Below are 26,285 nucleotides of genomic sequence, written 5' to 3' on the forward strand. Positions count from 1 at the left end.
ATAAAAGTTAACAAAAGTCTTCGATAGGCATATAAATAGTAAGCGGGTAGTAAGAGGAGGAGTGGGGCCGATTAGGGACCAAAAAAGAGACCTACACATGGAGACAGAGGGTGTGGCTGAGGTACTAAATGAGTACTTTGCATCTGTCTTCACCAAGGAAGATGCTGCTGAAGGAGGAGCTGGAGGAGATACTGGATGAGATAAGATTTGATAGTCGAGGTACTAGAAAGGCTGGCTGTAGATAAGTCGACAGGACCGGACCGGATGGAATGCATCCTAGGATGCCGAGGGAAGTGAAGGAAGAAATCGCAGAGCTACTGGCAATAATCTTCTAATCCTGCTTTGAAACGGGGGTTGTGCCAGAGGACTGGAGAATTGCAAATGTTGCACCCTTGTTCAAAGAAGGGTGTAAAGATAAACCCAGCAACTACAGGCCAGTCAGTTTAACCTCAGCAGTGGGGAAGCTTTTAGAAACAATAATCAGGGTCAAACGTAACAGTCACTTGGACAAGTATGGATTAATTAAGGAAAGCAAGCACAAATTTGTTAAAGACAAATCGTGTTTAACTAACTTGATCGAGATTTTTGATGAGGTAACAGAGGGGATTGATGAGGGCAATGCAATTGATGTGGTATGCATGGATTTCCAAAAGGCAAGTGCCACATAATAGGCTTGCCAGCAAAATTGAAGCCCATGGGATAAAAGGGACAGTGGCAGCATGGATACGGAATTGGCTAAGTGATAGGAAACAAGAGTAGTGGTGAACAGTTGTTTTTCAGACTGGAGGAAAGAATACAGTGGTGTTCCCCTGGGGTCGGTTCTAAGACCACTGCTTTTCTTGATGTATGCTAATGTGGGTGTACAGGGCACAATTTCAAAATTTGCAGATGACACAAAACTTGAAACTATAGTGAACAGTGAAGAGGATAGTGATAAACTTCAAGAGGGCAGAGACAGGCTGGTGGAATTGGCGGACAAATGGCAGATAAAATTAGACACAGAAAAATGTGAAGTGATACATTTTAGTAGAAAGAATGAGGAGAAAAAATAAAAACAAAAAAGTACAATCCTAAGAATATAAACACAAGAAATAGGAGTAGGCCATTTGGCCCCTCAAGCCTGCTCCACCATTCAATAAGATCATGGCTAATCTGATCTTGGTTTTCAACTCCACTTCCCTTCCCGCTCCCTATAGAGACCATGGGGTATATGTGCACAAATCGTTGAAAGTGGCAGGGCAGGTTGAGAAAGCCATTAAAAAAGATTACAGGATCCTGGGTTTCATGAATAGAGGTATAGAGTACAAAAGTTTAGAAATTATGATGAACCTGTTTAAAACGCTGGTTCGGCCTCAACTGGAGTATTGTGTCCAATTCTGGGTACCGCACTTTAGGAAGGATGTGAAGGGTTTAGAGAGGGTGCAGAAAAGATTTACAAGAATGATTCCAGGGATGAAGGACTCCAGAAGAATGAAAGGTGTTCTTATCGAAACATATAAGATAATGAGGGGACTCAACAAGGTGGATGCAGACAGGATATTTCCACTCATAGGAGAAACTAAAACTAGGGAGCATGGTCTCAGAATAAGGGGCCACCCATTTAAAACTGAGATGAGGAGGAATTTCTTAGAGTTGTAAATCTATGGACTTCTCTGCCCCAAAGAGCTGTGGAGGCTGGGTTATTGAATATATTTAAGGCAGAAATAAACAGATTTTTGAACGACAAGGGAGTAAAGGGTAATGGGGAGCAGGCAGGGAAGTGGAGCTGAGTCTATGATCAGATCAGCCATGATATTAAATGGTGGAGCAGGCTTGAGGGGTCAAATGGCCTACTCCTGCTCCTACTTCTTATGTTCTTATGTGATTGACTGGAGAAGCTGGGGTTCTCGGAGCGGGTGCAGGACATTCTAAAAAGGGAGGGAGAACAGCCAGTTGTCGTGGTGCACGTTGGTACCAATGACATAAGTAAAAAAAGGGATGAGTTCCTACGAAATGAATTTAAGGAGCTAGGAGCTAAATTAAAAAGTAGGACCTCAAAAGTAGTAATCTCGGGATTGCTACCAGTGCCACGTGCTAGTCAGAGTAGGAATCGCAGGATAGCTCAGATGAATATGTGGCTTGAGCAATGGTGCAGCAGGGAGGGATTCAAATTCCTGGGGCATTGGAACCGGTTCTGGGGGAGGTGGGACCAGTACAATCCGGACGGTCTGCACCTGGGCAGAATCGGAACCAATGTCCTCGGGGGAGTGTTTGCTAGTGCTGTTGGGGAGGAGTTAAACTAATATGGCAGGGGGATGGGAACCAATGCAGGGAGATAGAGGGAAACAAAAAGGAGGCAAAAACAAAAGACAGAAAGGAGATGAGGAAAAGTGGAGGGCAGAGAAACCCAAGGCAAAGAACAAAAAGGGCCATTGTACAGCAAAATTCTAAAAGGACAGAGGGTGTTAAAAAAACAAGCCTAAAGGCTTTGTGTCTTAATGCAAGGAGTATCCGCAATAAGGTGGATGAATTAACTCTGCAAATAGATGTTAACAAATATGATATGATTGGGATTACGGAGACGTGGCTCCAGGATGATCAGGGCTGGGAACTCAACATCCAGGGGTATTCAACATTCAGGAAGGATAGAATAAAAGGAAAAGGAGGTGGGGTAGCATTGCTGGTTAAGGAGGAGATTAAGGCAATAGTTAGGAAGGACATTAGCTTGGATGATGTGGAATCTATATGGGTAGAGCTGCAGAACACCAAAGGGCAAAAAACGTTAGTGGGAGTTGTGTACAGACCTCCAAACAGTAGTAGTGATGTTGGGGAGGGCATCAAACAGGAAATTAGGGGTGCGTGCAATAAAGGTGCAGCAGTTATAATGGGTGACTTTAATATGCACATAGATTGGGCTAACCAAACTGGAAGCAATACGGTGGAGGAGGATTTTCTGGAGTGCATAAGGGATGGTTTTTTAGACCAATATGTCGAGGAACCAACTAGGGGGGAGGCCATCTTAGACTGGGTGTTATGTAATGAGAGAGGATTAATTAGCAATCTCGTTGTGCGAGGCCCCTTGGGGAAGAGTGACCATAATATGGTGGAATTCTGCATTGGGATGGAGATTGAAACAGTTAATTCAGAGACCATGGTCCAGAACTTAAAGAAGGCTAACTTTGAAGGTATGAGGCGTGAATTGGCTGGGATGGATTGGCGAATGATACTTAAGGGGTTGACTGTGGATGGGCAATGGCAGACATTTAGAGACCGCATGGATGAACTACAACAATTGTACATTCCTGTCTGGCATAAAAATAAAAAAGGGAAGGTGGCTCAACCGTGGCTATCAAGGGAAATCAGGGATAGTATTAAAGCCAAGGAAGTGGCATACAAATTGGCCAGAAATAGCAGCGAACCTGGGGACTGGGAGAAATTTAGAACTCAGCAGAGGAGGACAAAGGGTTTGATTAGGGCAGGGAAAATGGAGTATGAGAAGAAGCTTGCAGAGAACATTAAGACGGATTGCAAAAGTTTCTATAGATATGTAAAGAGAAAAAGGTTAGTAAAGACAAACGTAGGTCCCCTGCAGTCAGAATCAGGGGAAGTCATAACGGGGAACAAAGAAATGGCAGACTAATTGAACAAGTACTTTGGTTCGGTATTCACGAAGGAGGACACAAACAACCTTCCGGATATAAAAGGGGTCGGAGGGTCTAGTAAGGAGGAGGAACTGAGGGAAATCCTTATTAGTCGGGAAATTGTGTTGGGGAAATTGATGAGATTGAAGGCCGATAAATCCCCAGGGCCTGATGGACTGCATCCCAGAGTACTTAAGGAGGTGGCCTTGGAAATAGTGGATGCATTGACAGTCATTTTCCAACATTCCATAGACTCTGGATCAGTTCCTATGGAGTGGAGGGTAGCCAATGTAACCCCACTTTTTAAAAAAGGAGGGAGAGAGAAAACAGGGAATTATAGCCTGACATCGGTAGTGGGTAAAATGATGGAATCAATTATTAAGGATGTCATAGCAGTGCATTTGGAAAGAGGTGACATGATAGGTCCAAGTCAGCATGGATTTGTGAAAGGGAAATCATGCTTGACAAATCTTCTGGAATTTTTTGAGGATGTTTCCAGTAGAGTGGATAAGGGAGAACCAGTTGATGTGGTATATTTGGACTTTCAGAAGGCGTTCGACAAGGTCCCACACAAGAGATTGATGTGCAAAGTTAGAGCACATGGGATTGGGGGTAGTGTACTGACATGGATTGAGAACTGGTTGTCAGACAGGAAGCAAAGAGTAGGAGTAAATGGGTACTTTTCAGAATGGCAGGCAGTGACTAGTGGGGTACCGCAAGGTTCTGTGCTGTGGCCCCAGCTGTTTACACTGTACATTAATGATTTAGATGAGGGGATTAAATGTAGCATCTCCAAATTTGCGGATGACACTAAGTTGGGTGGCAGTGTGAGCTGCGAGGAGGATGCTGTGAGGCTGCAGAGCGACTTGGATAGGTTAGGTGAGTGGGCAAATGCATGGCAGATGAAGTATAATGTGGATACTTTGGTGGTAAAAACAGAGAGACAGACTATTATCTGAATGGTGACAGATTAGGAAAAGGGGAGGTGCAAAGAGACCTGGGTGTCATGGTACATCAGTCATTGAAGGTTGGCATGCAGGTGCAGCAGGCGGTTAAGAAAGCAAATTGCATGTTGGCCTTCATAGCAAGGGGATTTGAGTACAGGGGCAGGGAGGTGTTGCTACAGTTGTACAGGGCATTGGTGAGGCCACACCTGGAGTATTGTGTACAGTTTTGGTCTCCTAACCTGAGGAAGGACATTCTTGCTATTGAGGGAGTGCAGCGAAGGTTCACCAGACTGATTCCCGGGATGGCGGGACTGACCTATCAAGAAAGACTGGATCAACTGGGCTTGTATTCACTGGAGTTCAGAATGAGAGGGGACCTCATAGAAACATTTAAAATTCTGACGGGGTTAGAAAGGTTAGATGCAGGAAGAATGTTCTCAATGTTGGGGAAGTCCAGAACCAGGGGTCACAGTCTAAGGATAAGGGGTAAGCCATTTAGGACCGAGATGCGGAGGAACTTCTTCACCCAGAGAGTGGTGAACCTGTGGAATTCTCTACCACAGAAAGTTGTTGAGGCCAATTCACTAAACATATTCAAAAAGGAGTTAGATGAGGTCCTTACTACTAGGGGGATCAAGGGGTATGGCGAGAAAGCAGGAATGGGGTACTGAAGTTGAATGTTCAGCCATGAACTCATTGAATGGCGGTGCAGGCTAGAAGGGCCGAATGGCCTACTCCTGCACCTATTTTCTATGTTTCTATGTTCTCCTTAGAGCAGAGAAGATTGAGAGGAGATTTGATAAGAGGTGTTCAAAATCAAGTGGTCTGGACAGAGTAGATAAGAGAGAAACTGTTCCCATTGGTGGAAGGGTCGAGAACCAGAGGACACAGATTTAAGGTGATTGGCAATAGAGCCAAAGGCGACATAAGAAAAAAAACTTTTTACACAGCGAGTGGTTAGGATCTGGAATGCATTGCCTGAAAGGGTGTTGGTGGCAGAGTCAATTTTGGCTTTGAAAAGGGAAGGAAAAAAAAATTGCAAGGGCTATTGAAAAAGGGCAGGGGAGTGGGACTAGCTGAGGTGCTCTTGCAGGGAGTGTTGGCGTGGGCTCGACGGGCCAAATGGCCTTCCGTGGTGTAACCATTCTATAATTCTGTGATTCACTGTGGTGTGTGTGTGTGTGGCACCGTATCTCATGTTCTGTGTGTGTGTGACACTGTTCTGAAAATAATTGCTGAGATTGGAGTTTGGTGCAGTCACACAGGGCCAGTGGCTGAGCTTTAAGGTCGCCCACTGCAGGTTTGTTTTCTGCTTGCATTGTGTCTTGTGATTTTGATTTCCATGGTTACTGTAGTACAATAACTCACTCCTTAATGAGCAGTTGTAGAGTCAGTGCTAGAGCTGTGTATCTCCACACTCCGAGTTACACACGTCCAGAGTTTGCAGCCTGGTAGTGTTGTGCAGACCAGTTCATGTGCAGCTCCAAGAAAAAGATTTTCCTTTACTTTTGATGAATATTTTCATTCTTTTTGTTTTCAAGGCCTGTGAAAAGGGAACGAGACAGATGCTGATCGGCACTTTAGTTCACGAGATTTTTCAAAAAGCAGCACTGAGCAACAAGTTTACACAGAATGGACTGGAAGAAATAACCTCTCAAACAGTCTATGCCCCAAAGTACTTGGGAGATATGTAAGCAGTGTTTGTCTCATTTCTTGCGGTTTTAGCGGAAATAATATCAGCTGGGGGACATAGTAATGGTTTCTATAACTGTGGCCTTAAGATGTGAAATGGTGCTTTCTCCACTGGCTGAGTGGGTGAGAATACTGCCTCAACTGATGCTCAAACATATGCACCAGGAGGTCCTACTTTGGTTTTTGGTCTGTTAGCCTAATCTCATTGACGGTAGCAGACAAATTGCTACAACTGTCCTCAGTGCCCCTGGGTGAGGGAGAAAGAAAATGACCCAGGTCTCCCTCTTGATCATTGTCCATGAGCCCTGCTGGAATGTACATGTTGGCTGAAGACCAGATCAGACTGAATTGGGAGACCCTCCACAGTTGAATAGCCTCTGCTGCTCACTTCCTGGGCATATATGTGGACCAAGGCTGCTATGAAACTGCACCCCACATGAGTTAGCACTTTTGAGGAAACTGGTGGAGCACTTATCACCTTATCACATCCTCAGGATAGCAAATGAATTACTTTGAAGTGCAGTCACTGTTATGTTAACAAACTCAGCAACCAATTTCCCCACAAGAAGATCCCATAAACGGCAAATGAGATTAATAATTGTTTTTATAGTTGTGTTGGTTGGGGGAAGGAATGTTGACAAGAATAGCGCAAACTCCTTGATCCTTGTTGAATAATGCTGTGGGATCTATTCAGCCCACTTAAAATTCTCATCTGAACCTCAGTCCTGTATGTTTTGGAGGCTTTTATTTACTTCAAAAAATATTTCGGCTATAGCATTTTGGACTATTATTGTCAGTCAGCCCTTGCTCCTTCTGAGCCAGAGAGATGTATTCAATTTTGTAGATACCGAGGTAAATTAGTAGTGTGCTCAGGGAATGAACAGAGAACATTTCACTTTATTTCCTTTTACAGATTTTTATATCACACCCTCATGGGATCTCTCTTGACTTTAGAAGCCAGCAAAATAAATCAGTACCTTTGGCTTTAACTGCTAAACAACTTTATCAAAATGTAAAAGAATGACTGCACAATAACAGGGACACACTGTAGACTGTACAGTAGTTATTACGTGTAACTATCGCAATTGAGTATAAAAGATGGGCTTAGAGGAGGAGGAGGAGGAGGGGGAGGTGGTGAGAGAGAGGCATTTAGGTCGGGAATTCCAGAGAATGAGCTCTATCTAGGTGGCTGGGCAAACGGAGGGAGAGAGGGAGATGCAGAAGAGGTTGGAGTTCGAGGAGCAGAATGTTCTGGAGGGGGGCAGGGTGGTTAAATGTCTGGTTACAGAGCTCGGATGGGGCAAGGTCATGATGGGGTTCAAACACAAGGATGAACATTTTCAAGTGAAGGTGTTGGACAGGGAGCCCAGCTTAGATCAGCAAAGACAGAAGTGATAGGTGAACGGGACTTTGTACGGGATAAGATAGTTGGGGTCCCAGCAGTAGCAGGACATTTGGAAAAGCAAAATTTGGTCAGGCAGAGTCGGCATGGATTTATGAAGGGGACGTCATGTTTGACAAATTTGCTGGAATTTTTTTGAGGATGTAACGAACAGGGTGGATAAAGGGGAACCAGTGGATGTGGTCTATTTGGACTTCCAGAAGGCATTTGACAAGGTGCCACAAAAGGTTACTGCACAAGATGAAAGTTCACGGGGTTGGGGGTAATATATTAGAATGGATAGAGGATTGGCTAATGATCAGAAAACAGAGAGTAAGGATAAATGGGTCATTCTCAGGTTAGCAATCAATAACCAGTGGGGTGCCGCAGGGATCAGTGATGCAACCCCAACTATTTACAATCTATATTAACAACTTGGAGGAAGGGACTGAGTGTAACGTAACCAAGTTTGCAGATGATAGAAAGATGGAAGGGAAAGCAATGTGTGAGGAGGACACACAAAACCTGCAAAAGGACATAGACAGGCTAAGTGAGTGGGCAAAAATTTGGCTGATGGAGTATAATGTTGGAAAGTGTGAGGTTATGCACTTTGGCAGGAAAAATTGAAGAGCAAGTTATTTAAATGGAGAAAAATTGCAAAGTGCTGCATTTACAGAGGGACCTGGGGGTACTTGTGCATAAAACACAAAAGGTTAGTATGCAGGTACAGCAAGTGATCAGGAAGGCCAATGGAATCTTGGCCTTTATTGCAAAGGGGATGGAGTATAAAAGCAGGGAAATCTTGCTACAGTTGTACAGGGTATTGGTGGAGTTTTGGTTTCCATATTTATACTTGCTTTGAAGGCAGTTCAGAGAAGGTTCAAAAGGTTGATTCATAAGAACATAAGAATTAGGAACAGGAGTAGGCCATCTAGCCCCTCGAGCCTGCTCCGCCACTCAACAAGATCATGGCTGATCTGGCCGTGGACTCAGCTCCACTTACCCGCCTGCTCCCCATAACCCTTAATTCCCTTATTGGTTAAAAATCTATCTATCTGTGATTTGAATGCATTCAATGAGCTAGCTTCAACTGCTTCCCTGGGCAGAGAGTTCCACAGATTCACAACCCTCTGGGAGAAGAAATTCCTTCTCGACTCTGTTTTAAATTGGCTCCCCTGTATTTTGATGAGGGGGTTGACTTATGAGGAAAGGTTGAGTAGGTTGGGCCTCTACTCATTGGAACTCAGAAGAATGAGAGGTGATCTTATCGAAATGTATAAGATTATGAGGGGGCTTGACAAGGTGGATGCAGAGAGGATGTTTCCACTGAGGGGAGTCTAGAACATAGAAACATAGAAAATAGGTGCAGGAGCAGGCCATTCAATGAGTTCATGGCTGAACATGAAACTTCAGTACCCCCTTCCTGCTTTCTCGCCATACCCCTTGATCCCCCGAGTAGTAAGGACTTCATCTAACTCCCTTTTGAATATATTTAGTGAATTGGCCTCAACTACTTTCTGTGGTAGAGAATTCCACAGGTTCACCACTCTCTGGGTGAAGAAGTTTCTCCTCATCTCGGTCGTAAATGGCTTACCCCTTATCCTTAGACTGTGACCCCTGGTTCTGGACTTCCCCAACATTGGGAACATTCTTCCTGCATCTAACCTGTCTAAACCCGTCAGAATTTTAAAAGTTTCTGAGGTCCCCTCTCATTCTTCTGAACTCCAGTGAATACAAGCCCAGTTGATCCAGTCTTTCTTGATAGATCAGTTCCACCATCCCGGGAATCAGTCTGGTGAATCTTCGCTGCACTCCCTCAATAGCAAGAATGTCCTTCCTCAAGTTAGGAGACCAAAACTGTACACAATACTCCAGGTGTGGCCTCACCAAGGCCCTGTACAACTGTAGCAACACCTCCCTGCCCCTGTACTCAAATCCCCTCGCTATGAAGGCCAACATGCCATTTGCTTTCTTAACCGCCTGCTGTACCTGCATGCCAACCTTCAATGACTGATGTACCATGACACCCAGGTCTTGTTGCACCTTCCCTTTTCCTAATCTGTCACCATTCAGATAATAGTCTATCTCTCTGTTTTTACCACCAAAGTGGATAACCTCACATTTATCCACATTATACTTCATCTGCCATTCATTTGCCCACTCACCTAACCTATCCAAGTCACTCTGCAGCCTCATAGCATCCTCCTCGCAGCTCACACTGCCACCCAACTTAGTGTCATCCGCAAATTTGGAGATACTACATTTAATCCCCTCGTCTAAATCATTAATGTACAATGTAAACAGCTGGGGCCCCAGCACAGAACCTTGTGGTACCTCACTAGTCACTGCCTGCCATTCTGAAAAGTACCCATTTACTCCTACTCTTTGCTTCCTGTCTGACAATCAGTTCTCAATCCACGTCAGCACACTACCCCCAATCCCATGTGCTTTAACTTTGCACATTAATCTCTTGTGTGGGACCTTGTCGAAAGCCTTCTGAAAGTCCAAATATACCACATCAACTGGTTCTCCTTTGTCCACTTTACTGGAAACATCCTCAAAAAATTCCAGAAGATTTGTCAAGCATGATTTCCCTTTCACAAATCCATGCTGACTTGGACCTATCATGTCACCATTTTCCAAATGCGCTGCTATGACATCCTTCATAATTGATTCCATCATTTTACCCACTACTGAGGTCAGGCTGACCGGTCTATAATTCTCTGTTTTCTCTCTCCCTCCTTTTTTAAAAAGTGGGGTTACATTAGCTACCCTCCACTCCATAGGAACTGATCCAGAGTCAATGGAATGTTGAAAAATGACTGTCAATGCATCCGCTATTTCCAAGGCCACCTCCTTAAGTACTCTGGGATGCAGTCCATCAGGCCCTGGGGATTTATCGGCCTTCAATCCCATCAATTTCCCCAACACAATTTCCTGACTAATAAAGATTTCCCTCAGTTCCTCCTCCTTACCAGACCCTCTGACCCCTTTTATATCCGGAAGGTTGTTTGTGTCCTCCTTCGTGAATACCGAACCAAAGTACTTGTTCAATTGGTCTGCCATTTCTTTGTTCCCCGTTATGACTTCCCCTGATTCTGACTGCAGGGGACCTACGTTTGTCTTTACTAACCTTTTTCTCTTTACATACCTATAGAAACTTTTGCAATCCGCCTTAATGTTCCCTGCAAGCTTCTTCTCATAGAACTAGAGAGCAGAATCTTAGAATAAGGGGCCGCCCATTTAAAACTGAGATGAAGAGAAATTTCTTCTGAGGGTTGTAGATCTGTGGAATTTGCTGCCTCAGAGAGCTGCGGAAGCTGGGACATTGAATAAATTTAAGACAGAAATAGACAGTTTCTTAAACGATAAGGGGTTATGGGGAGCGGGCAGGAAACTGGACCTGAGTCCATGATCGTATTAAATGGCGGAGCAGGCTCGAGGGGCCGTATGGCCTTCTCCTGCTCCTATTTGTTATGTTCTTATGTAAGATACAGACAGCAGCGTTTTGAATGAGGAGGATGCGAAGCTGACCAGGAGAGCATTGAAATAGTTGAGTCTGGAGGCAACAATATCCTTGGGTACTGCTTTGTTTATTTTTCTCTCAGTCCATGTTAGCTCCCTGGCCGAGCTACAGTGTGCTAAAGGCTACCATTTTCATTGGGTGAGGACGGAGTGTGAGTGACTTTAATTGGGTGAGGACAGAGTGAGTGACTATTTGAAGGCCGCTGTCCCAAGTCGTGCCTTGCTCGGACCCTTTTGTGTTTCTCCCACACTTCGAGCTCCCGATTTATCATGACACTGAGGTTTACGGGCAGACAGCAGGAGTGATATAGGACCCTGAAAGATTAAAGATCCAGTTAAATATTGTGTTCACAGATTATCCCGCTGTGTGGAAACTGGCGTATCGTTCCCTCTTGATATGATTTTGCCGCCTTTTACTGAGAGGAAGAATAGGAGATGGAATGTCAGAAACCCCAGTTTGACCAGTGTTCCAAAGTGAATGTCGTCCCAGGGGCGCAAGTGTGCCGATGGACAGCATTCACGTTGAACATTGAATATGACAGGGTGATATTGCTGTTCATGGTGCGATTAAAAATTTGTGGGAAAACTTGACATTGACACACACCTCGCTGGGTAGGGCCCACCTTTGGCCCTCGAGTTTGTCGCTATTCTGGTGTGAGCTAAAGCGTGGGTTATGTAGTAGTCTCTCCCCAACACCCCATCCCTCGCCCTTGCAAAATGTCGTGTTATTTTTCTATGTTAAACGTGCTTTATCAATGCTGACCCTAACCGTAACCCATCCGCGGCATTTAGGAGTGGAAATCCTCACTGAATTACCCTCCATAACACACGGGATCAAAGACTACAGGTAACACCCCTATTGCTACCTCGGGGGATGAAACATGGCACCTTCTTGGTTCGCATGTCTCGGCTACTCACTGGATAAACTCACTGACTCACGAGGGATCCCACTTCAGCAGGTCTTTGGATTAACCTTGATTTTGACTTGTTTTTGAAATGCAGGTACAGTTTGAATCTGAGTCAAGCAGACATGATGCAAGCAGTAAAAGAATACCTGCCGTCGATGGTGAGCTGGGCTCAAGACTTCATGCACGATTCTCCTGAGCCAAGCATACAGCAGTTACAGCTTAAACTGTACGTGGTGTTCAATATCTATTACACTTGGTTACAGGTTGGTATACTGAGCAAGCAAGGTGCAGTGGAATAAAATCTGCAGCACAGAAACTGCTCTCTGCTGGGGCTTATACTCTCACTCGAATGACCTTTTTCCACCTTGATTTCTTGGCTACATACCCTACCTAACGTGTAAGACACATTAGCTGGGGAGCATCGGACACAGCAGAGAAACGGAGTGAAATGGTGAGACCTTCAATGTAAAGATTTCTCTGCTCCCGATTTCTCTCTAGATTGTGGGAATGTTAGCTTTTTAGTTTGTCCTGATCCGTGAGAATGTATGAGTCAATTTGGATGCCATGACCACTAAACTGTTGAATTTAAAAACTAACCCTAAAGCCATGGTCAGTTTAGACAATAAACCTAATGAAAAGACATTCCAGTCAGAGAGCTTTAATTATTTGATAAGTTCTGCAGAAGGGAGCGTCTGAGAACAGAACAGATTCTGGTGTTCAGAAGGCCTTGAGCTTTACTTGAAGATTTGGACCTGGTTGAGAAAGTTAGCGAGTGTCACCAAGGAGGGGAGTTGCACCACTCTGGAAAAAGAACTGGTCAAGATAAAGTAATTTATAAAAGACCAGGGAAGCAGCTCATGATATTGGGTAATGCAGAAGTGTGTGGTTTGTTAAGTAGCAGGGTTGGGGAAATGGGTATGTATAATTGGGTGTTGGAACAGATATTTTGGAATTCAGTTTAGATCTCATGTGCAGGTACATCGAGCTCGTGTTTGATTCTCCAGCTTAAACTAAAAGACCGTACCAAGGTCTTTGACACTGTCAACCGTGCGGGTCTATGGAGCGTCCTCCTCCGTTTCGGATGCCCCCAAAAGTTCGTCACCATCCTCCGCCTGCTCCACGATGACATGCAGGCAGTGATCCTTACCAACAGATCCATTACAGATCCACTCCACGTCCGGACCAGGGTCAAACAGGGCTGCATCACCGCCCCAACCCTCTTCTCAATCTTCCTCGCTGCCATGCTCCACCTCACAGTCAACAAGCTCCCCGCTGGAGTGGAACTAAACGACAACCAGTGGGAACCTGTTCAACCTTCGCCATCTCCAGGCCAGGTCCAAAACCACCCCAACCCCTGTCATCGAGCTACAGTACGTGGACGACGCCTGCGTCTGCACACATACAGAAGCTGAACTCCAGGACATAGTCGACGTATTTACTGAGGCATACAAAAGCATGGGCCTTGCGCTTAACATCCGTAAGACACAGGTTCTTCACCAGCCTGTCCCCGCCACACAACACTGCCCCCCAATCATCAAGATCCACGGCGCGGCCCTGGACAACATGGACCACTTCCCATACCTCGGAAGTCTCATCAACAAGAGCAGACATTGACGACGCGATTCAACACCGCCTCCAGTACACCAGTGCAGCCTTCGGCCGCCTGAGGAAAAGAGTGCTTGAGGACCAGGCCCTCAAATCTGCCACCAAGCTCATGGTTTACCGGGCTGTAGTAATACCCACCCTCCTATATGGCTCAGACATGGACCATGTACAGTCGACACCTCAAGTCGCTGGAGAAATATCACCAACTATGTCACCGCAAGATCCTGCAAATCCCCGGGGAGGACAGACGCACCAAGGTTAGTGTTCTCGACCAGCCCAACATCCCCAGCATTGAAGCACTGACCACACTTGATCAGCTCTGCAGGGCAGGCCACATTATTTGCATGCCAGACATGAGACTCCCAAAACAAGCGCTCTACTCTGGCTCGTTTGTCATGAAGGAGTTCAAAGGTGGGCAGAGGAAACGTTACAAGAACATCCTCAAAGCCTCCCTGATAAAGTGCAACAACTCCACTGACATCTGGGAGTCCCTGGCCAAAGACCGCCCTAAGTGGAGGAAGTGCATCCGGGATGGCACTGAGCACCTTGAGTCTTATTGCCGAGAGCGTGCAGAAATCAAGCGCAGGCAGCAGAAAGAGCGTGCAGCAAATCCTTTCCCACAGCGACTATCTGTCCCACCGGTGACACGGACTGTGGCTCTCGTATTGGGCTGTTCAGCCACCTAAGGACATTTTTAGAGTAGAGGCAAGTCTTTCTCGATTCCGAGGGACTGCCTATGATGACACCGAGCTTGTGTTTGATTCTCCAGCCAAAACTCGCAAGGTTTTGTCGTACCTACATGTGTTGTGTATAATATAATATGTTATAGTTTAGTATCCTGTATTATGAAAGGGAAATAGTGTTTGGCAAATCTGTTAGATTTTTTTTAGGTTGTAACTAATAGAATAGATAAGGGGACCAGTGGATGTGGTGTATTTGGATTTTCAGAAGGCATTCGATAAGGTGCCACACAAGAGGTTATTGAACAAAATTAGGACTCATGGGATTGGGGGTAATGTACTAGCATGGATTGAGGATTGGTTAACGGACAGAAAACAGAGTAGGAATAAACGGGTCATTTTCAGGTTGGCAGACTGTAACTAGTGGGGTGAAGCAAGGATCGGTAATGGGCCCCAGCTATTCACAATCTATATCAATGATTTAGATGAGGGGACCAAATGTACTATATCCAAGTTTGCTGATACAAGGCTAGGTGGGAATGTAAGTTGTGAGGAGGATGCAGAGACTTCAAGGGGATATAGACAGGCTAAGTGAGTGGGCAAGAACACGGCAAATGAAATATAGGGCCCAAGTTTCCACACGCGCCTGGAACGGCCTGGACGCCCGTTTTTCGCGCCACAAAGTGCGCCTAAAAAAATCCTTGGTATTCTCCACCTCCCTGCAGGTCCTCTGGCCCTCGGCGCAGCCAGCACGAGCTGTGGGGGGGCGGAGCCAGGTCCCTGCGCTGAAAACAGTGCCGGGACCTCTGCACATGCGCGCTACAGTGGGCACGCAAGTGCAGTAGCTCCAGGCGCCCGAAACTGTGTGGGAGGGGCCCGAAGCACGCAGCCCCTAGCCCTGGCCAAATGGCCTCACTGGGGCTGCGTGAATAAGGCTCCTCCCACGCCCAGCTCCTGCTTCCTCCCGACCCAACTCGACTCCTGCTCCCCTCTCCCCCCCCCCCCCCCCCCCCCCCCCGGACTGGACCCGACCCGATTCCCGCACCCGCTCTCCCTCCCCCCTCCCCCCCGGATCCGACCCGACTCCCGCCCCCCTGACTGGACCCGACCCGACTCCTGCTCCCGCTCCGCCCCCCCTGCCCCCCCCCCCCTGACTGGACCCGACCCGACCCGCGCTCCTGCTCCCTCCCCCCCCCCCCCCCCCCCCCCCCCCGACTGGACCCGACCTGACTCGACTCCCGCGCCCCCCCCCCCCCCCCGGCCCCCGGACTGGATCCGACCTGACCTCCCCCTCCCTCCCTTCCCCCCCTCTTTCTCCCTCCCTCCCTCCCCCCGACCCGACCCAACGTCACCTACCTGTAAATCTGGTGCTGGGGACGGGCCCTGCCCGAAGTCTCGGGCCGGCCTGTTCAGCCTTCGGTCCCGAAAGGCCTACCTGAAGCACTTTCACACAGATAGGAAGATGGTTTATTTAATCTTTTCTTTGCTTATAAATGTTTATTCAGGTTGGATTTATTTGTATAATATTTGTATAAGTATAAATAAGGATTTATTATAGAATTTAATGACTTCCCTTCCCCCCCCCCCCCCACCTCGTTCTGGACGCCTAATTTGTAACCTGCGCCTGATTTTTTAATGTGTAGAACAGGTTTTTTCAGTTATACAAAAATCTTCACTTGCTCCATTCTAAGTTAGTTTGGAGTACGTTTTCACTGTGGAAACTTTGAAATCAGGTGTCAGTGGCCGGACACACCCCCTTTTGAAGAAAAAATTCTGTTCCAAAGTGGAACTGTTCTACATGACTAGAACTGCAGAAAAAAAATGTGGAGAATTGCGATTTCTATGATAGTCCGTTCTCCACCATTTGCTCCTAAAAATCAGGCGCAAATCATGTGGAAACTTGGGCCCATAATGTGGAGAAATGTGAAGTTATCCACTTAAGTAGGAAAAATAGAAAAGCAAAGAGTATTTTTTAAAATACTGGTGAGAGATTGGGAAATGTTGGTGTTCAGAGGGACCTGGGTGTCCTTGTACATGAATTACTGAAGTTAACATGCAGGTGTACAGCAAGCAATTAAGGAAGCAAATGGTATGTTGGCCTTTATTACAAGAGGATTTGAGTATAAGAGTAAAGATGCCTTACTGTAATTATTTAGGGCCCTGGTGAGACCGCACCTGGAGTATTGTGTACAGTTTTGGTCTCCTTACCCAAGGAAGGATATACTTGCCATTGAGGGAGTGCAAAAAAGGTTCACTGGACTGATTCCTGGGATGGGGGAATTGTCCTATGAGGAGAGATTGAGTAGACTAGACCTATATTCACGCGTTTAGAAGAATGAGAGATGATCTCATTGAAACATACAAAATTGTTACAGGGCTTGAGAGGGTAGATGCATGGAGGATGTTTCCTCTGGCTGAGGAGTCCAGAATCAGGGGTCACAGTCTCAGAATAAGTGGTCGGCCATTGAGGGAGTGAGGAGCAACTTCTTCACTGAGTGGTAAATCTTTGGAATTCTCTACCTCAGAGGGCTGTTGAGTCTGAGTCTTTGAGTATATTCAAGACAGAGATCGATAGAGTTTTGGATATTAAGGGAATCAAGGGATATGGGGATAGTGCAGGAAAGTGGAGTTGAAGAAGATGATCAGCCATGATCTCATTGAATGGCAGAGCAGACTCGAGGGGCCGAATGGCCTACTCCTCCTAATTCTTATGTTCTTATTCGCTGCTCACGATGCGGTGGCCTCTACATTGGGGAGACCAAATGCAGATTACGTGACCCCGAGCTTCCGGTCACTTGTCAGTTTAATTCTCTGCTCCACTCCCACTCTTGACCTCTGCCTCTTGCACTGTTCCAATGAAGCTCAACGTAAGCTTGAGGAATAGCACCTCATCTTTCGTTTAGGCACTTTATAGTCTTCTGGACTCGATATCGAGTTCAACAATTTCAGACCATAACCGCTGCCCTATTTCTTTTTACCCCATGGCAGCTGTTGATAATTCTGCCATTTCCATTTCCACCTTATCTAGAATCCTCTTTTGTTTCTTAACTTGCCCCATTACCATCGCCTTGCACCATCATCCCTTTTGTCTCTTGATCTCTTCTGCCTTCCACCCTATCATAGACCTTCCCTTTTGTTCTTTCCTCCCCTCCCCCTTTCCCTGCCCCTACACTTGCTTAAAAATCTGTTACATCTCTAACTTTTTCCAGTTCTGACGAAGGGTCATTGACCTGAAACATTAACTCTGTTTCTCTCTCCACTAATGCTGCATGACCTGCTGAGGATTTCCAGCACTTTCTGTTTTTATTTCAGATTTCCAGCGTCCACTGAATTTTGCTTTTGTATTAGTTTTAATTCACTGCCATTTCTCTTCTAGGGATGCCGACCTTGAAGAAGTTCTGCTCTTCTCTCAGACGGGATTTCCATTTGTCTCTCTTACCTTCATCTACATTGCTTTCTGTTTCCCTTCTCGTGTTTGATCAGGTGTCTACCAAAACACGCTTTCACAGCCACATCTCTTTCCTCAGCAACCATCTCCGGTTTTGACTTAATTCACGTGGATTCCAACTGAAATTCCACCCTTCATGCTTTGGATCCACCCAAGATTACAGATATCTCAGATATTTAGCGTTCCTCAATCCACTGCTCTTGCCGCATCCTGGGATCTACGCTTAACGTTATACGCTGCCACATGCACAATCTTGACACCTCTCTTCAGCAGTACCAACTCACTCTATCTCAAAGCTGCCCTTTGACTCATCCAGCGCTTTAACAAAAAACGTCCTTACTTTTCGGGTATCAAGGATCGTATGCTTCAATAACTCCTGGACACCAACGCCCCTCTGGAACCACCTTCCCTCCCCTTCACTTTCCTCTGACCCCATCCCTTCCAAACTTACCCCCTGCTGTGTTTTCACTATCCCCTCTGACCTGCCCCTCTCTGACCCAAGCGATCAGTCCTCAGCAAAGACCTAAGCTTCATCCCCTTGAATTTCGAGTTCGGCACGGTGCTGAGCTCTTTTTCCCATGCCTTCCTCTCAGTGCCCACTTCTTTGGCCAGGAGCCTCTTTCTCTCCTCCCGCCCCCCCCCCCCCCCAACCACTTCACACAGCTGACACTTTCTTCCGTTTTCAGAACTCTCATTCTACCTGGAGTCCTCCCTCTGGCCTCTTGCCCTCTCTAGATCTTTTCATTGTGAACCCCCGGTGTGACCTCACCCGTCTCAATTTCTCTGCTCCCCTCACTCCAGCCTACCTCCCTCTGAACTTGCAGCACTCTATTCTCAGATCCAACCCCAACATTATTATCATTAAACCTGCTGACGGGGGTGGCACTGTTGTTTGGCAAACCGACCTCTACCTTGCAGAGGCTGAACACCAACTCTCTGACACCACCTTCTACCTCCCCCTGGACCATGACCCCACTACCGAACATCAAGCCATCATTTCCCAGATCGTCACTGACCTAATTTCCTCTGGAGATCTTCCCTCCATGGCTGCCAACCTCATAGTTCCCCAACTCCGCACAGCCCGCTTCTACCTCCGTCCCAAGATCCACAAACTGAACTGTCCTGGTAGACCCATCATTTCAGCCTGTTCTTGTCCCACAGAACTTATCTCTTCCTATCTCCGCTCTGCCTGGCTGAACTTGTTCTCACATTGAACAACTTTTCCTTTGACTCCACTCACTTCCTCCAAATTAAAGGTGTTGCCATGGGAACCTGCATGGGCCCTCGTTGTGCCTGCCTTTTTGTGGGATATGTGGAACACTCTTTGTTCCAGTCCTACTCACACCTTTTTCTGATACATTGATGACTGTATTGGTGCTGTTTCCTGCTCTCACCCTGAACTAGAAAATTTAATTCATTTTGCTCCAATTTCCTCCTTTCCCTCACCTTCGTATGGTCCATCTCAGATTCTTCCCTTCCCTTCCTCAACTTCTCTCTCTCCATTTCTGGGAATAGGCTATTGACAAACATTCACTAAGGCCACTGACTCCCACAGTTACCTGGACTACACTTCCTCCCACTCCGTTTCCTGTAAGGACTTAATTCCATTCTCCTAGTTTCTCCGTCACTGGAGGAAGGTGGTGGTGGATGGGGACTGGTTGGGCCTCTGTTCAAGGAAGAAGCGAAGCGTCCTCAGGCCATCCTGGTTCGTCTGTTCTGATGACGTCCTCTTCCATACTCGTGCTTCCGAAATGTCTTTCTTTTTCCTCCACCGAGGATTCCCCTCTACTGTAGTTGACATGGCCCTCAACCGTGTCCTATTTGCCTCACTTCTGCTCCCACCCCTTCCCCTCCCTCCCAGAACCACGATAGGGTTCCCCTTGTCCTCATCTTTCACCCCACCAGCCTCCACATTCAACGGCCATTTCCGCCACCTCCAGCATGATCCCACCATTAAACACATATTCCCCTTCCCTCCCCTTTCAGCATTCCGAAGGGACTGCTCCCTCGGCGACACCCTGGTCCACTTCTCAAACACCCCAACACTCCCACCTCTTCCCACGACACCTTCCCGTGCAAGCGCAGGAGCTGCAACACCTGCCCTTTTACCTCTTCCCTTTCCACTGTCCAGGGCCCCAAACACTCATTTCAGGTGAAAGTGATTTACTTGTACTTTCAATTTCGTATACTGTATTTGCTGCTCACGGTGCGGTCTCCTCTACACTGGGGAGACCAGATTGCAAATTGGGTAACTGCTTTGCGGAACACCTCCGTTCAATCCGTAAGCGTGACTCCAAGCTTCCGGTCATCTGTCATTTTAATTCTCACCCTCCCAGCTCTCTTGGCCTACACTTTCCCAGCTCTCTTGGCCTACACTTCCCCAGCTCTCTTGGCCTACACCCACCCAGCTCTCTTGCCCTCTTCTTTTGTATGGTAGTAGCAAAGCAAATTAAACATCAATATTGAAGTTGGATATCCATGCCGAAGCTTCTGGTGTAATAGTGTGGATATCTTGTAGGCTGACTGCAAATTTCCTCTGAGGGCAGTGCTCAATGAAGTGCTCCAGCGTCTGATTAGGAGCTCCACAGTCGCATGATGGGGATGCTTTAAATCTTCCATCTATGGAGAAGATGGCAGCATCTACAATGACCAGTTCTGAGGTGGTTGATGGTTGTCCACTGTTTGCGAGAAAGGTTTGATCCTACAAGTATTGTGGGGTGGGGTCCTCTATAAGGAATCCATTTTGTATGTCGCATTTATTCCAAGCATTTTGCCATCGGTCATCGAGGCTGAGGGAAAAGCATACCGTTGATAATTCTCATAGTATAATTCAGCTGGACATCAAAGGATTTGACATGCGGACTTGATAGCCATGCCGGAGAGCAGTACTCTGCTGCAGAGTGCTGCTGTCCGGAGGGTTTGAGTGTCTGCTCCATGTGGATACGGCAAGTTTCTGGATCAAGTTGACCCTACTTGTTAGTTTCTTCCCAAGGTTCTGGAGATCTTGTCTATTTGACAGTGTGCGATCAAGCATGACTCATAAATAGGAGGGTTTTTTGGCATGGTTTACCGCTGTGCTGCAGAAGGAGACTTTCAAAGTTTGGTTTGCTTGAAGTGGAATGTCGAGGTGATGGTCTTTTGCGGGTTTGGCTGGAGTCGTCATTGGCGGAAGTAGGCCTCCATCCTCTGTAAATCACTGGTCAGGGTCTCTTCGGTGATGGACAGATTTGTGTTTTACGTGGCCAAGGCAATGTCGTCACCATATACGAACTTGCGGGACTGTTTCGGGCAGATCACTGGTATAAACGTTGAAGAACATGGATATCAGACAGAACCCTGTGGGAGTCTACTGTTCAATGTCCTATATCTGCTCTTCTGGGTGCTAAAGTGTACATGGAGTTGAGAAGATGGATCGTTGTTCTGCAGGGTAAAATGGTGGAGAGCTTGAAAAGCAGTCCATGCTTCCACACTGTCATATGCTGCTGACAGTGCAACCGACTTGTAACCCTTCCTGGGCGGGAATTTTTTCCCCTTTTGCCCATTTGTCGGGTTTCTGGTTGGGCTTTAAAAGCAGCAGCCTGAAGCCTGGCAGAGGCGCGGGGCATTGGCTCCCTCGCGTGAGGGACCGCAGAAGACCCAATTAAGCCCCGAAAGGTGTCGGGAAATCGGCCGACCCGCCCGAGTTCAGCCCTGGGGCAGGTTGGGGTGGGTCAAAGCATTAACCAAAGCTGAGACTTAGTTTTCACCAGCGAGACCAAGTGCCAGGCTGGATGCATCATTAACCAGAAGTAGCTGGAGAGGCAGAGGCGACCTGGGCTGAAGGTTGAGGCCGGGCTACGGTGGTCTTGAGCTGACACTGGAAGCCTGCTTCGATGTGCGTTGTTAAAGCTACCACTTGGTCGCAGCAGTTACGGCCGCTCCGGAAGCCTGCTTGCTCCTTGGCTCGATGATGGGGGCTAATCTGTGGAGTAGTTGCCTCTCCAGCTCTTTATAATAAGTACAAAGTAAGGAGATTGGGCGGTAGCTGGAGGTTTCACAAGCATTCTTCCCCTGCTTCAGGAGGGCAATTATTTTAGTTTCCCTCCAACTAGGTGGAATTTTACTGGGTGCCAGTACCTCAGAAGGACGCGGTCAACCATCTCTTTGCTTTGGGTCCCAGTGTTTTTAAGAATTCTGGATAAACACCATCTGGACCAGCAGCTTTTCCAGATTTGGTTGTTGACAGGGTTGCGTTTAGTTCGTCCAAGGTGAATGGATAAGACAGAGGGGGGTGAAAAGGTGGGGGGGGGTGTCGCGGTATTGATTAAATAAACTATTACAGCGGTGAGGAGGGATGATGTGTTATGGTGTTATGTATGTAATAACTCGATAGACTGAATACTGTAAACTAACACAGGTACAAACCTGACTGCTTTATTAGGGCCCAAAGTGATTACATTACATGATGGCTTGCCTTTTATACCTGGGCCGCGCACATGTGTGTACAGCCCAATGACCTCAGACAGTGGCGCCATCTGGTGGCTAGTAACCCCAAGCATACATATATCCCCCTTTAAGATATTAGTAACAGTCTTTTTACAAATTGAGACGGTCCGGGGCTTTCCGCTCCTGAGTTGATCGTCTCAGTTTAACTCCAGCCTTGGGCGAGCGTTCTGAGACTGTTATGACTGAGGGCTGGGTAGCCGATCTGGTGGGAGTGGCAATGACCATGTCAGGGATTGAAAGTCCAGATTCATTGATGACAGCGGAGTCCTCTGATGACTGAGGGGTAGGTTGGTTGGTCACTGTTCCGGTTCATCCGTGTGCCGCAGCTTTATCTGATCAACCTGTTTCCTGCATGTTTGCCAATTCTTGAGCTTGACGATAAACACTCTGTTACCCTCCTTGGCCGTAACAGTACCGGCGATCCACTTGGGACCTTGACCATAATTTAGTACATACACAGTATCGTTAACAGAAATGTCGTGTGACATAGCAGCATGGTCGTGATACCACTGCTGACTTCGATGTCTGTATTCAATCGGATTGTCCAAGTCAGGGTGGACAAGAGAGAACTTGATCTTGAGTCCTTTCTTCATCAGTAGTTCAGAAGGGGGTCCCCGGTAAGCATGTGGAGTCTTGTCCTGTAACTAAGCAATTTGCATGACAAGCGAGTCTGCAGTGAACCTTGAGTTACACGTTTCATACTCTGCTTGATAGTTTGGACAGCATGCTCTGCTGGACCATTAGATGCGGGTTTGAATGGTGCTGACCTCACATGTTTGATACCATTGAGTTTCATGAACTCTTGAAACTCCAGACTAGTGAAGCAAGGTCCGTTGTCGCTTACAACAATGTCGGGCAGACCATAAGTGGCAAACATGACACGAAGGCTCTCAATGGTAGCTGTGGATGTACTAGATGACATGATTATACATTCTATCCACTTGGAATATGCATCCACCCCACAACTAAAAACATCTTTCCCAGAAAGGGACCTGCAAAGTCGATGTGGATCTTGGACCATGGTTTAGATGGCCACGACCACAGATTCAGTGGCGATTCCGCTGGTGCTTTACTTAGCTGCATGCAAGTGTTGCACTGATGCACACATGATTCCAGATCAGTCGATTCCAGATCAGTCAATTCCAGGCCACCATACATGAGACCTGGCAATGGCTTTCATCATGACAATACCAGGATGAGTGCTATGTAGATCATGTACAAATTTCTCTCTGCCTTTCTTAGGCATAACAACACGATTACCCCACAGTAAACAATCTGACTGAATGCATAGTTCGTTTTTGCGACGGTTGGAAGGTTTGGTCTCATCACCTATTCACTTGGGTTGGGTATGTCAGACCAATCACCACTAAGGACACAACATTTCACAACCGATAATATCGGGTCCTGGTTGGTCCAGCTCTTAACTTGTTGAGCCGTGACAGGGTTCAAAGCATCCATGACTAATGATAGGTCTGCAGGTTGTGGTGTCTCCACCTCAAATGTGGGCAACTGCAGATGGCTCAGTGCATCGGCACAATTCTTGGTGCCGGTTCTATTGCGAATGACGCAATCATAAGCAGATAATGTCAGCGCCCACCTCTGGTTGCGGGACGATGCATTGGTATTGATACTTTTGTTTTCCGAAAACAATGAAATGAATGGCTTGTGATCTGTTTCCAGTTCAAACTGAAGATCAAACAGATACATGTTTTTAACCCCATACACAGGCTAATTCTTCTTTTTCTACCATGTTGTAGGCTTTTTCCGCCTTTGACAAACTTTTAGAAGCATACGCAACAGGTTGTAGTTTACCCGACTCGTTAGCTTGTTGGAGCACGAAACCAACTCCATATTACGAAGCATCACAGGCCAATACTAGATGCTTACACTGATCATAATGTACCAGCAGCTTGTTGGAGCAAAGCAGATTAGTAGCTTTTTCAAACGTTCTATCTTGAGATGCACCCCAAACCCAGTTGTTGCTTTTGCTTAGCAGCAAATGCAGTGGCTCTAATGAAATGCTCAATCTAGATAAGAAATTACTGAAGTAGTTGAGTAGACCAAGGAACGAACACAGCTCTGTCACATTCTGAGACTTGAGTGCATTTTTGATGGCCTTGGTTTTTGAGTCTGTAGGCCTGATGCCGTCAGCAGCAATTTTCCTCCCCAGGAATTTGACTTCCGGTGCCATGAAGACACACTTCGAATGTTTCAGTCTGAGTCCCACTTTGTCCATACGATGTAGAACCTCTTCCAGGTTGTTCAGATGTTTGGCAGTGTCACGACCTGTGACCAGGATGTCATTGTGGAACATGACGGTTCTAGGGATGGACTTCATGTTCCTCTGAAATATGGCTGTAGCTGAGCGAATTCCGAAAGGACACCTGTTGTAGATAAACAGTCCTTTGAGTGTTGATGCAAGTAAGTATCTTTGACATCTCGACCAACTCCTGTATCCGATCCAGTTTAGTGAACGACTTCCCCCCCCCGGATGACGTTGCAAACAGGTCATCAGCCTTCGGTAATGGGTATTGATGTTTCGAAACTTGGTTGATCGTAAACTTGTAGTCTCCACAAATCCTGACAGTGCCATCACTCTTCAACACAGGAACAATGAGGCTGGCCCATTCGTTAAATTCGACCGGTGATATGACCCCTACACGCTCTCCAGTTCGATTTCAACCTTCTCCCTCATCATGTACAAAACCGCCCGAGCTTTATGATGGACGGGTCTTGCATCCGAGTCCATGTGGATCTGCACCTTGGCTCTGTGAAATTGCCGATGTCTGGTTCAAACAGCGAGGGGAACTTGCTCAGCACTTGAGCACATGGAGTATCATCCTCAGACGACAACGCTTTGATATTGTTCCAATTCCATTTGATTTTTTCTAGCCAATTCCTGCCAAACAGCGTTGGACCATTGCCTGGAACAATACATAACAGTAAATCATGAACCGCACCATCATACGACACCTTGACTACTGCACTATCAATCACCGTTCTGAGTTCTTTAGTGTATGAACGCAACTTGGCATTGACTAGACTCAGCTTAGGCCTTACATCCTTAGTATCCCACAGCTTGCCGAATGTCCTCTGGCTCATTATTGATTGACTCACACCCGTGTCCAATTCCATCAGTACCAGCAGTGTTAAGTTTCACATTAATCATTATCGGTTGGCTCTTTGGGAACGAATACAGTCCATGCACTTCCTCCTCTGGTATCTCGGATTACATATCCGGATCCGCACTATACTGGTCATCATCCTCCACGTGGTGTGTCGCAGCACGCTTGCTCAGTTGCGGACACGTGCTGGAGATGCCACAGTCTCGAACAGCCTTTACAAATGTACTGTTTAAACCGACACTAATGAGGCTGATGATTGCCCCCACAACGCCAATATGGTGAAATCCGATTCATTCCCATTGGCGGACTTTGGGCAGTCACAGGTTTCGCATACGCAGTCGAGCAGGCCCTACCATAAGCAGCTCTGACAAATGAGGATACAATCTTGTTCACAGTACTTGCCAAGTTCCGATTTTCCGATATCTGCTTTGTGTTTGTCCGTCGTCATGCAAGCCTGGGAAATCGTGATGGCCTTGCTCAAATCCAGCATCTCCGCTGCGAGTAGCTTATGCAGGATCACCTCGTGGTTGATGCCGATTACAAAGAAGCATGTCTCCCAACTTGTTTTCGAACTTACACAGTCCACTAGACATCTTGGGTCGGCAACGAATTCCGACACATCCTGGCCCTCGGAACGAATGTACTTGTAGAATCGATATTGTGAGATGATGATGCCACCTTCTGGTTTGAGATGGTCACATACCAGAGCACAGAATTCCTCATAGTCCTTGTCCGTTGGACTTGCAGGCGAGAGAAGATTCTTTGAGTCCAAAGATTTTCGGACTGCAAACCGTGAAGAAGGCCGCCCTGCACCTAACTGCGTCATTGGGTTCCTCGATTTTGTTTGCCATGAAGTACTGGTCCAGGCG

General features: G+C 46.7%; 1 protein-coding gene across 2 annotated transcripts in view; it reads left to right on the plus strand.

Moving 5' to 3' along the window:
* The window catches only part of dna2 (DNA replication helicase/nuclease 2), a 123,546-nt gene that overhangs the window by 38,630 nt on the left and 58,631 nt on the right, over positions 1–26,285 (plus strand). For both annotated transcript variants that reach the window (XM_070876291.1, XM_070876292.1), the window contains 2 exons: positions 6,109–6,257; positions 12,168–12,299. In XM_070876291.1, coding sequence (XP_070732392.1) covers positions 6,109–6,257; positions 12,168–12,299 — 281 coding nt within the window. The remainder of the gene's footprint in view (positions 1–6,108; positions 6,258–12,167; positions 12,300–26,285) is intronic.

This window comes from Pristiophorus japonicus, chromosome 3 (assembly GCF_044704955.1).
Source record: "Pristiophorus japonicus isolate sPriJap1 chromosome 3, sPriJap1.hap1, whole genome shotgun sequence".
In the NCBI taxonomy this organism is placed as follows: Eukaryota; Metazoa; Chordata; class Chondrichthyes; family Pristiophoridae; genus Pristiophorus; species Pristiophorus japonicus.